General features: G+C 41.9%; 1 protein-coding gene across 2 annotated transcripts in view; it reads right to left on the bottom strand.

Annotated features, from left to right (window-relative positions):
• The window catches only part of RECK (reversion inducing cysteine rich protein with kazal motifs), a 205,308-nt gene that overhangs the window by 158,680 nt on the left and 33,284 nt on the right, over positions 1-13,344 (bottom strand). For both annotated transcript variants that reach the window (XM_075212752.1, XM_075212751.1), the window contains exons 2-3: positions 4,796-4,854; positions 2,818-2,892 (exon numbers count right to left, since the gene is read on the bottom strand). In XM_075212752.1, coding sequence (XP_075068853.1) covers positions 2,818-2,892; positions 4,796-4,854 — 134 coding nt within the window. The remainder of the gene's footprint in view (positions 1-2,817; positions 2,893-4,795; positions 4,855-13,344) is intronic.

Here is a 13,344-nt window from a genome sequence, read left to right as displayed (position 1 = left end):
AGAGGGTGAGCAGTTTGCTGGAAGCAGGGTAGGTGGGGTTGTCGATGGGGATATTAAAGTCACCGAGAATGATCGAGGGGAGATCGGAGGAGAGGTAGTGAGGAAGCCAGCTAGCAAAGTTGTCAAGGAAGAGGGAGGTGGGGCCAGGGGGGCGGTAGATGACAGTGACGCGGAGATGGATGGGGTAGAAGAGGCGGATGGAGTGAGCTTCAAAAGAGGAGAAGGAGAGGGAGGGTTCAGGGGGAATGACACGAAAAGTACAGGTGGAGGAGAGGAGGAGGCCAACTCCACCGCCAGGGCGGGCACCAGGCCTGGCGGAGTGGGTGAAGGAGAGGCCACCATAGGAGAGGGCAGCGGGGGAAGTAGTATCAGAATCGGAGAGCCAGGTTTCAGTAACGGCAAGAAGGTTAAAGGAGTTGGATAGAAAGAGGTCGTGGATAGCAGTCAGCTTGTTGCGGACGGATCTGGCATTCCAGAGGGCACAGAAGAAAGGGGGAGAGGAGAGGGGGGAAATGGGGATGAGGTTAGCAAGATGAGCAGCGCGCGGGGGATGGCGGGGAGGAACGGGAGAGGTAGGGCGGGGGGAGAGTATGGGTATGGAGTGAGAGCGGGGAGGCATAGTAGGGAGAGAGAGTAACAGAACAGTGAGATAGTGGGGACAGTGAAAAACAGGTAAGAACAAAGGCAGGAAGACAATGAAAAGGTGGAAGATAATAACGAATTAGGGCATGGAGGGCATGGAACAACAGTGCAGTGAGATAATAAGGACAATGAAGACAGGTAAGAATGATAGCAGAACAGTAAGATAGTAAGGACAGCGGATAACAGGTAAGAATAAGCAGGGAGACAATAGCAAGATGGAGGACAATAACCAATTAGGGCATGGAAGGCAAAGAATAATAGAAGGAGAGGTAATAAAGACAATGGAAATAGGCAAGAATAATAACAGGAATAATAACAATAATAATATAATAATAATAATAATAAATAAAAATAATAATAATAACAATTGCTTACGATCTCATAGCCAGTGCCACATTCACAGCCTGAGGAACAGAGGACACATCACCTACCTTCTGGCTGCTATGGTGGGAGAGATGAGCTGCCTAGGGTGTCACCAGAGCCTGCACAGGTTCTGTTTTCAATGATTTAAAGACTCAACAGAAAATCATGCACTTAATCAGTAGTGCAATGGCAGCAGAGAAGTCCACCGTTTAAAGTTACAGATCTATTTAGCAATAGGTGAAAAGCCTCCTGCTTTCGCCGGATTAAGGGACTCTCTCTATTTAATGGGGAAGCATATGCATGTAAAACATGGGGAAGCTTATTCACAAAGGACTGAGGCGTATAAGTCTTCATTATCACTAATGCTACTGTAGTTCTATTGCTATAGCCATGGTTTTTTGCTAAATATGGAACTGGAAGCCCAATTCCAGGCTTCCAGTATCAGTGTGCATGCATGAGCTGGCAAGCCTGTAGGAACCCTGCACTGGCCTGGTGAGCGGTAAGACTCTTCTTACCAGCCAGTATCGCCAGTGAGCCGAGCATGGCTCAGCTGTCCCTGTGAGATTTTTGTTTTTATAAATTGCATGGCTTATTATTTTCTATCCATGTGATAGACAGCAATAGAAAATCTTCAATATAACAGGGTCTTGATAAATAGACGCCATAGTTTGATGTTTATCGCTGTCATTTTTTCACTCTATGGCGCGGATCACATATGCCTTAAAATAGTCACCATAGTGAAAGATAGATGATCTTTGATGCCAGAGAGAGACAAAGTAAGGATTTATTTCACTGCTGTCTATACAAGTATTCTCATGACTCATGTATTATATTCAGTACTATATGATATGATATGATATGTTATCGTTTCTTCATTTTGTCATTATACTGATACAGCATAGGTCATATTGTAGGGGAAGAAATGTATAGTTTGGAAGATAAATACAACAATTTCAGGGGATGTGGCATGTGACAATTCTTAAATGTAGAAAAGACCCATCTCCGCCGAAAACCGAGGTGTACAGTAGAGATAAGGCCTCTATCTATCAAGTGGTTAACTCCAGCGATAGCACTGCTATCACCAGAGGTAGCCCCTGCTGGCCTTAAGATTTGCCAGATCTCGCCTATTTAACAAAGATTGCAGATGTACAAATACCACCACAATCCTTCTTCTGCTATTGTCATTTCAGGATGGCTATAGCAGTAGATAATGAAAAAAATATTTTTTTTATAAGACACTAGTTTTAAAATATTTTTTTTCCTATTTTTATCTATTTGCTTTTAATATTTTGATTTTATTATTTTTTTCACATACTGGAACAGAAAACTGACCCAGTGAAGCGTAAGTTAAGTCTTAACACTGACTACATTCCAGACAAATCACTCAGCTACACTGGGAATGTTTTATTAATAGATTGCGGTGAATTGAGTTTGTATCGCTGTGATAAGAGGCCATAGAAAATTTGCCTTATGGCTGCAGAATAATAAAAAGGCCCGCTGGTGTTACATATCATAAAACTGTTTGAGGTTTTCTACAAAATTCCATAAGAAGTATTAAACTGTGCATGAGTGTTCTGAATGTCATTATATTCTTCTGACACAGCTCTTTTTGCTGTTTCTGTTAATTTGGGAGTAAAGTAGTGTTCTCTATTGTAGAAAGTGGTCTACAAGTCTCATGTAGACCACTTTCAAACAAAATGTTAGAAGATATTTTGAAAATTAAAACCATGGGATGTTCTTCAACAACAGAAACATGTTCTACTAACAAAGTTATTTCTCTAGCCGAAAAACAGCAATATGGAGACGATTTACCATAGATGATGGACAATAATCTGGTGCCCTCTGCAGCAAATGTTTTTGACGAGACTCACTTTTTGATGACAAAATCTATAAAAAAAAGAAAAACAACTGACAGATCAAAAATGTCATGCTAATGTCCTAACACGAAGCAGATAAAGGTCAAAATCATGTGACAGGTCAAGTTTATAATTCATTATTTCATCAGACTCAACAATATGGTTAATACATTATCAGTATTGCTGCTATACTAACAAAATGCTCACGATTATATAGAAGTATACAATATGCTATATGTGCAGTTAGATTGTGGCTTATTTTGTCATTCTCTTTGGTCAAAGAATTCCGCTTTTGTGCCTCAATTGTTGCAACATGGTTATATAGGAAAGCAGGAATTAAAATGCTGTTTTCTATTTCTACCAATTAGCCAATCATACAAAACTTTTACTCAAAACCAACATAGCTTTATTAAGGTATTACACAGCTACTACTTTGATTAAGTGGTTAGTGTCAGTGAAACCATCAGTAAAGACCTGCTACAGTTTCCTCTTCTCTTCTGCCTAATGTTGTCCTAGTTGATGTCCATCCAGCCTATTTAAGGCATTGTTATGGGAGTTTAAAAACTAGCCCTTGTTACATGTCATGAGAGGTGAGTGCACTTTTTTTCTTGTCTATGTGAGGTGTTAACTAACATTCAGACATGTTCAGCATAGTAATCCATAGCAATCAACAAGCAATTAGCTTTGATCCATCAAATACAAAGAAGACTAATGAAAGCAAGTGTCTGCCTGGTGATTTTGGAGCTTTACACTGTGCAAGATTGCACATTTCCTAGTCAATAGCCCCCAATATGACAAGAAGCAAACTAAACTACTAAAGATTACTTAACCAGCAATATTATATTACTAGTATATAGGTAAACATGTAAAGGTTACATTTGTGTATTAGATGTAAAATACCTCTGGTATGATAGAAATAAAATAAGCCTGACACAGCAGCAATAAGCTGATAATGGTAAATGTAATTTATTCACACAATAAGAGAAATATTACTGTATATTTGATAAGGCTAGTTAGCAACTATATAAATCAAACTTAAAATAGATTTCATTTTGTTAATGGAAGTTATCATGTGACACAATTGTTACCATTGCTGCCACACAGCACTGGGGCCGTGGGTTAGATTACAATCAGAGCACTAGGGGTCTGACTCAGAGTGAGGCATACGACTGTACATACTCAAAGTGAACAAACGGAACTACGTATATTCAAACTTGCGAGTTTTTGACACTTGCCACTCCTTAGAGGCGCTTAGTTGTCACTCTCCCATAGATTAGGATTTGCAGAGCATGATGCAGCAAAAATAAAAACATTAATTTTTTTCTGAGCATGTCAGAAAGTCGTTCCTGCTTTATCAACTAGATTATTCCATTTTAAATTAGGCTTCATAGCAATTATGTTCGCAACATACAGTATAAAATAAAAGTTTTTTTGTATATATTCACAAAAAGTTGGACGTAAGTGTCTGACGGGTGTGTCTGTCATGCGGATGTATCTGCTACTCATTCAGATCTGGATGCATCTTCAACCCTGAATATGGAGTACATATGCATACATTTGTGTGCAACTTTTTAAATCACAAGTTATGCTTGCCCTTGCATTCCACTCGCAACCAGACCCTATGTGTATGGAGTTTGTATATCCTCCCTGTGTTTGTGTGGGTTTTCGTATGGGTGCACCAGTTTTCATCCCATACTCCAAAAACATATTGGTAGGTTAACTTTCTTGTGACAAAATTAACCCGTGTGTGTTCCTGTGGAAGGTAATATAGATTGTAAACTCCACTGGGGCAGGTCCTGAAGTGAATTATTAAATATTCTCTGAAAACGTTAATAATTATATATGAAAACAACTACTATGTGTGCTATTCTTTTAGTAAATAAACATATTTCCTATTACGTTAATTTTAACTGTAAAATAAAACAAGTACTTACCTGCTCACAAACATCACGGCACATTAAGTTATCCTTTGCCTGGTAGCAGCATGAGGTACCTATAGAAAACATAAAATAATACTCAAGATCTATATGTGCATGAATATAACATCAATCAATCATTTATTTATTTAACGAATACCAGTGTTTTTAGAAAAGTGCAGGTAATATATGAAATTTGAACTTAAATATGGGTAGAATACAGTTTGTTGTGATCATTAAATCAATAAACAATTTTATCTATATTTATTTAAAATATGTTCTTGCAAATCAGTTTATTATTTGCACATAAGTAAAACACTGGCTGTTTTTTAATCTAGAACACAAATACCTGATAGTTTAATTTTTTACACTGAAATTTATGGTTGATCTAGGACACAGCCCTATCCCAGCTATAAATATGTCCCCACATTTTAAATTTACCTCCCCCATCCAATGACACATGCTTCTGCCCAGGTGCAAAGTTGCTCCTTTTTTATGCTTTGCTCTCCTTAATGACTCAGGCCCAAACTGTGAACTGGTATCACATGGCGCTGACAGACAACCTTGTAACTAAAAAAAAAAAATAGAATAGTTTGATAACCCAACTTGATCACCTCGTTTGAGTATTCATTGGAAATGCACTAGAAATAATATTGCTCTCTGCAAATATGATTGCATGGGGGTTCAAAACCTGCAGGAATGGGTATATAAGAGTGAGTATAATAATTACATTTGAGCCTGTACATACAACGCCTGTGGTGCCTTATGCTCTTTTTGATTCCTTATGCCCAATAAGCCGCACTATTCACTTTACACATCTGTTTTGCAACAACATTCCTATTACCTCAATAGTCCAGTAGTCACAGAGCAATATGTAGTGGCACTACCAAAGTACACATATGCACAATGGTGAAAAGAAAAAGTGCATGCAGAGTTGTATGAGTCTGATGAAATGACGTTTCATTAAATCTGTAAGTAATAAAAAGCTAACACAAGCCTTGTAAGCTAAAAAGCTAAACATGATATATATGCGCATTTTAATGCACAATTATTATTTTTTTGCTAAATGTAATAAAACAAATTTAAAAAATCAGTGAACGTGGCATGTGAAAAAGTTTGCCACCCTTACACATGATTCATTAATCCTGATTTACAGCATTGCTCACACAAAAATAACTTGCATGGAAGAGTTGTCAGAAGGAAACCTGTGCTACGACCTCATCATAAATGCTGTGGATTAATGAAACCATAATGTTACATTTTGGCCACAACTACAAAATAAATATTTGGAGAAAAAAAACAAAGCATTTGAAGAAAGAACTACTTTGCCAACCATTAAAAGCATGGGTGGATTTATTGTACGTCAGGGTTGTAAGGCAACAAGTGACACAGGAAATACTGTCCAGGTAAAAATAAATTAATTGAACAAAATATTAACAAAACCTAGAAGCTTATGTCCCAGAGTCAGTGAAGAGATTAAAGTTGAAAAGAGGTTGTACATTTCAGCAAATGGCAATACAAAAGATACTTCAAAATCAACCATGATGTATTTACTGGGGCAAAAGAATATGCTTTTGGAATGGCTTTCACAGTCCCCAGAATAAAACATTAATGACAAACTGGAAGGGGATCTAATACAAAGCATGCAAGGACACTTAAAAATGTTTTTTGAGCGAGAAGAGTCCTGCAAGGAAAAGTGGAAAAAAAATCTGAAAGACCTAGCTGGCTACAAAAAGATATATATTTGCCAAAAGATCTGTTTCTGAGACCTAACTGACAGAGTGCCCAAACCTTTGCACATGCCACATTTACAATTTTATTATTTGTACCAGTGACTTTCTGTGGTTTACAATCTGGTCAGTAAACTACAGCATTGTTATTATTGTGCCTGATCACATAATATTGCCTTGCCTGTATGGATATCTGCTAAGTTCCTATCCTACTTTTGTGATATCTCCATTAATTGCCCATACATATTGAACTAATTCAATAAATGTATTGTTTAGGTAACAATTGCCTCATATTTCTTGCTTGCAACAACCTAACACACATATATGAATCAAAACAAAATAAGCCCCACATTCGATCTGCCTAACCCCACAAACAACCACACTATACTAATAACACCGCCCATTTTTACACAAGCCCTGCACTTTTTAAGGCTCGCGATTCAAGACTGTCCCATTGAAATCAGGAGAGTTGGGAGGTATTCCTACGAATGCACTCACCAGATCTGTGGCTTGGCCACTACAGCAAAGGTTTAAACAATATATCAACATTTAGTCTACTCACCTATCACACAGGTTACTGATCAAATCCCAAAGTAGTTCTCACATACACCCAAAATAATGGCTGCAACCACCTATGGTATTAAGGCAATAGAACCCTATTACACAAATATACAAACTGGCACACACCATGCACTTTTTTAGCCAAAGGCATTAACACTTCATACTCTATCTTTCAAAAGGTTAACACAATCAAGCAGTCAAAGGGTTTAAGACAGCCAAGCAATACTTCTCTTCCTAAAAGGGTTATGAATTTGAGTAACAAGGTCAAGGGCTAGATTTACTAAGCTGCGGGTTTGAAAAAGTGGGGATGTTGCCTATAGCAACCAATCAGATTCTAGCTATCATTTTGTAGAAGGTACTAAATAAATGAAAGCTAGAATCTGATTGGTTGCTATAGGCAACATCCCCACTTTTTCAAACCCGCAGCTTAGTAAATCTAGCCCCAAATGTATTAAATTTTAAATTTAATATAAAAAGGTACAGAGCTTTTGGACATAATAAAAATATAAATGACTTATAAAATAAATAAAATAAAAATAAATACCCAAAAAATTATGAAACCGCTTTAAAGGGGTTTCATAATTCTTTTGGTATTTATGTTTATTGATAAACTGGTGTATGTTTATGTTTGTTTATGTTTGAAACCGATTAGGCTGCATCTACAAGTGAAGCGCTGGTAAAGTTTAGTGATTATTGAGTTATTTATATAAAATAAAAAACAATAACAGCAAAAAAATTAAAGGGATGAAAATATACACAAATATAAATCATAAACGGCCTGATTCATTAAGGAAAGTAAAGATACAATAAACTAATTTGCACTCCTTGCATTGTAACATGGTTTTTCCAAAAGAAAATTTAATTTTTCATGTAGCACAAAAATACTTGATAGCTTTATTTTTACACTGAAATTTAAAGTTGATCTAGGACATGCCTGTGACTGGATCACTTATAAATAACTTTTGGTATAAATTTATTTAAAGCAAATAGTGCAGGGCGCTTATTTATATAATTGCATGTGCACTTGTTTTTGATATTGTATATATTGTGAGATAGGAAATCGTTATTTCTGAGACCAGGGGAAGAAATTAGTCTCTTGTTTAACCTTGCTATAGAATATGTCTATATCTGATGTATATATCTGATACAAGGAGCCTGTGTTTACCAAGCCTTTGGTGTATTGCGATGTGGGGAAGTGGCTTGTTTTGGGTTTTTTGTTGTTCTGTGGGAATGTGTATTCGGCGACTGTCTGAAGTATTCATGCCAGTCAGACCATTTAGCATGCTAGTGGGTCTCCTGCCTCTGAAATAAGATCCAGGAAATCACAGCAAGGTTTTTAAGAATTTCATAGCTAAGTATAAATATTAGTGGCTTTGCAATGCATGTTTTGGTAAACGGGGTTATTTCCTAATTCTAAAAATAGCCTGTGTCCAAATCTGTATAAAATGCACTGACTTGTACACTGAAATGTATTCTTCTGATTTTCATCTGACCTGATCACACTGGTACCTTCCAGTGTGAGAGCAAACAAACATCTTGCTTCAAGTCCTGCTTTAAAACATCTTCCATATTTCTGTGATCTGCAGATTAGACCCAAAATCTAATCCGTTCTCCAGCTGTCTGAGGTTTGGACCCAAGCTTTTCCAGTGCCACCGCTCTGCCTGCTACCCATGCAGCCCTAGTTAGTGTGATAGGCCAGGGGAAGATCCATCCACAGCAAACCTGATCTATAGTGAGAGGTCAGGAGTACCAGCCCGGGTACACCAGCAACGAGGTACACTAGCAGCATCAGTTACCCAGAAGGAACGTGGTTCTGAGTGCCATAGAAGGAGCTCAGTGGTGGCAGCATTGTAAGCCCCTCCTACTGCGGCAAAAGGGCGCATTTGAGATAAGGAAAAGGAACGGTGGCAAAGTAAGCCCCGCCGGTTCCCAGATCCTGTCACAGATTTCTGGAGGCAAACGGTGGGATAACTGCAGACGGCTTTACGTGAACCAATCAGGAAAGCCGAGTTATTCAGGAGAGGAATAACTGTAGCCAGAAGAATGCACAGGATGTCTGATTACACCAACGTGTCCAGGGCGGATCTCGAGACTCTGTGCAGTGCCTAGTGCATTGACATCAGCCATTCGCCAAACAGGGCGGATATGAGAGATGCACTGAAGGAATGACACCGACAGCATGGTACCCAGGTGGAGGAAACTGATGGCGGCAGTGGCCAAGGCAGGGGCCCAGTTGACGACTGGGAGCTAGGTACCCCAGATGCCCAGACAGCAGAGATCCCTGCTCAACAGCCCGCAGAGACATCTACCAGCATACTTCACCCGCACAACCAGCCCCTCTATCCTATCATGAGCGCAGGGCTGCCAGGCTAAAGATCCAGCTGGCGGCCTTAGGAGACAATACATTTGCAGCTGAGCGGGCACAGGTCATCGAGGCATGGCGCCAAGAGGGAAGAGCACCAGCCATGCAGCCCAGGGGGGAGGTGCCCTCTAGAGGATCGGGACTGTTATCTTTACCTTGCCCTAAATTTGAGGACTGTATTGGGAATATTGATGAGCACCTGCAGGTATTTGAAAGGACCTGCAGGTTACACGCTGTACCCAGAGAGGAATGGGTTAAGCATCTGATGCCCACACTGCAAGGACGTGCAGTGGAGGCCTACCGTGGGGTGCCCACAGAGGACTGTGCGGACTATGATATAGTGAAAAGGGCACTATTTAAACGGTATACTATTACCCCAGAGACCTATCGTCTGAAGCTCCGGGACTTTACAAAGGTCTTCCACGCCACTCATGAGGAGTTTGCCAACCTTCTGCGGAAGTTTGCTAAGAAGTGGATGAGCGGGGCAGGTGCCCAGACCATTGATGAGGTAAAAGACTTGATGTGCCAAGAGCAGTTTCACCAACGGTGTGCACCAGAGGTGACAGAATGGGTGCTGGACCGAAAGCCAAGCACCCTGGAAGCAGCCGCACAGCTAGCGGATCAGTATTTGGCAGTAAGGCCACACTGGCAGAAGCGCCAGGCTAACAGCTAACCCCAAAGAACTGTGTAAACAAGGGGACAACCCTCTTCTACTCACCCCTAAAAGCACATAGCTAAACCTTCGGGTACTCCTCGCCAGCCACTGTCCCGCCCTGTCCCTGGGAGCTTTCAGAGACCATCGGAGCCCAGGCTGGAGAGTAACTGCTACCACTGTGTCCCACAGCCCCAGCACCCCAGACTCGTGCCACTAATCCAAGTCCTGGGGCCCGGCTAACTTGCTTAACTGGCGAAGGTGAGCCATTAGAGACTGTTTCCACCCCTGCCAGCCCAATGGAGTGTGGCGTGTTTGAATGTGACTCAGCGGAGAGAATCACCTGTGCATCCAAAAGACCGCCCAAAAACATGTGGAGAAACCTGCAGCCGGTCCAAGTGGGACCCCTGCAGGGTGAAGGACTAAGAGACTCAGGGGCCTCAATTACTGTTTTGAGTCCCCATCTCATTGATCCTGCTGCAGTATTGCAGGATCGCAAAAGCCAAGGTTACTGTGGAAAATGGACTGGAAAAAGAAGTGCCTGTAGCAAGGGTGTATTTAGACTGGGGAGATGGCCAGGAGTTACGAGATGTTGCCGTTATGGATGGCCTCCGAACTGATGTGAGTTTGGGCAACAATATTGGGGGTGGAATTGTGACCGCATTTCTCAACACTATCACCCGGAGCCAAGCTGCTAAGCTACAATCTTCAGGATCTACACCTGCACAGCCCAGCCCAGAGGAAAAGACCACAGCTGCTAGACAACAGTCATCACCTGCAAACACAGCTTCAGCCTGCCCAGAGGAAAAGACCACATCTGCTATTTCTTCAGGAAACAGCCAGCCCTTTGCCTCTGGAAAGACTACGTCCCCTAGCAACGCAAATGATGTTGTCTCTTGCCAACCTGATCTTGTGGGGGTGCCCAGTGATGCTCCTGTCCCGAACAGTATGCCAGCTCCAGCGGTGATTACAGCTGACCACAGTGACACCCCTTTGACTGACTACAATTTGACTGACCCTAGTTACCCCAACATAGACGACTCTGCAGCAAATCCTGACTTAGATGATAGGGAGGGCCGCAGGAAAAAGTTCAGAGCAGCATAGCTCTCTGATCCCTCACTGGAAGGCATGAGGCGCCAGGCTGACGGCAGCCTTCCAGCGATGAAGGTAGGGAGTGTGACCTGGCATAATGGGTTGCTGTACCGTGTAGCTAGGAAGGTAGATGGGGATAGACCAGTCCGGGAACACGTTCACTTACCCTGTATTAACGCTTTTGTAGATGAGTTGGACAGAGTTCAGGGTTACCTAGAGGACATTTCCAATTTCAGTAAGATTTGGGAAGATAATCTGGAGCAAATAGGGCTGGTGTTAGGGAAGATTGGGTGGGCATGTTTGACTGTTAGGGCAGAGAAGTGCCAGATGGAGATGTCAGAGGTACAGTACCTGGGTGATCGTGTGGGGGGAGGAAGGGTTAGTTCAGTGTCACGAGCCGCGGCGGTACGCCGCATCCTGGCATGAACTAGCAGCGGGGCGCATGCTTTAGTTACTATGCTCTGTTATTATCCTTGAGGCATAGATGTAGGCGGGTGTAGGGACATCCTCCAACTCCAGTGGGAGCTCTCATATGATTTAAACTGGTTCATTTATATTTTTATACATGCTTCCTGGTTTATGTTATTACCTATGCCAGTATTAGCTAGTAATTATTAGCAGCCTCCTGAGGCTGATTGTCAGCCCTGTCCTCCTCTGTCCTGATTGGCCCTTATTACTATTTAAGGCAGTGAGGTCTGAGCCTCACTGCCGGTTATAGCGTTCTGTTTCAGTACTGCTGCCTGCTCCTGCTCTTGTTTAGTGTTTGGTGTTGAAACCTTGGATTGATTACCTGTGTATGACCTTTTGCCTGTACTCTGACTCTGAACCACTGCCTGTGACACCGATCTTTTGCTTGTACCCGGATTGTAAACCACTGCCTGTGACCCCGATCTTTTGCCTGTACACAGACTCTGAGCCTCTGCCTGTGACCTTGACCTTTTTGCCTGTACCCGACATCCTCTCTGGTGCTCTGTCCAGTCTGCGGATCTCTGGCCTGCCGCTACACTGTGTGCTACCTCCTGTACCTGTGCGCTGCCGTGTTAGCATAAACTCATACTACTCTGAGCATAAGACCTGGGGGCATCCGAGTACCTGTGAACATAGCTAGTCTCTACGGGAATGGCGGCTGCTAAAGGTGAAGACCTCTTCTACCTGTTCTATGAGTTTATGCCGCACTGGTGGCCACAACAGTCAGAACCAGCTAATGTAGAGACAATCCAAGACTGGCCCCAGCCCGCGACCCAGTTACATGTGCATGTTACATTCTTAACGACTACAGACATTCTGTCCCAGACTTTAGCACTGTAGCGAAACCCCTGACAGATCACACTAAGAAGAAACTCTCCAAAGTAGTTGACTGAACACCCGCTTGCGAGCTGGCATTTCAGTGGTTAAAGGAAGCCCTGGTTCATGCTCCTGTACTGGTGTCGCCTAATTATGACAAGGACTTTGTTGTGCAAACTGACGCGTCACAGTATGGATTGGGAGCAGTACTTAGCCAGGTGGGGCCATATGGGAGGGAGCACCCTGTGGCCTATTTGAGCAGAAAACTGCTAAACCAGGAGGTGGAGTATGCCACAATTGAGAATGAATGTTTGCCCATTGTGTGGGCAGACAAAAAAACTACAACCTTATTTGTATGAACGACATTTTACTGTGGTGACTGACCATCATTTTGTAAAGTGGCTACAACACACCTCAGGGGAAAATGGCCGTTTGTTGCGCTGGAGCCCTGCACTTCAAATTTATGACTTTGACATAATTCACAAGCAAGGAAAGGCTCGCAGCAATGCGGATGGACTGTCTCGGCAGAAAGAGCCGTATCCTCCGGATCATCTCCGGTAACCCTAGGATATGGCGGACCAGAAGCCAAATCGTCGGACATGGCACCCTGGTTTCCAAGTAGACAAGGGGGGGAGGGATGTGACTGGATCACTGATAAATAACTTTTGGTATAAACTTATTTCCAGAAAATAGCACAGGGCGCTAATTTATATAATTGCATGTGCACTTATTTTTGATATTGAGTATATTGTGAGATAGGAAATTGTTATTTCTGAGACCAGGGGAAGAAATTAGTCTCTTGTTTAACCTTGCTATAGAATATGCCTATTTCTGATGTATATATCTGATACAAGGAGCCTGTGCTAACCAAGCCTTTGATGTATTG

Source organism: Mixophyes fleayi, chromosome 5 (genome assembly GCF_038048845.1).
Source record: "Mixophyes fleayi isolate aMixFle1 chromosome 5, aMixFle1.hap1, whole genome shotgun sequence".
In the NCBI taxonomy this organism is placed as follows: Eukaryota; Metazoa; Chordata; class Amphibia; order Anura; family Limnodynastidae; genus Mixophyes; species Mixophyes fleayi.
The sequence above is the reverse complement of the archived record's forward strand: the minus strand, read 5'-3'. Positions and strand labels throughout refer to the sequence as shown.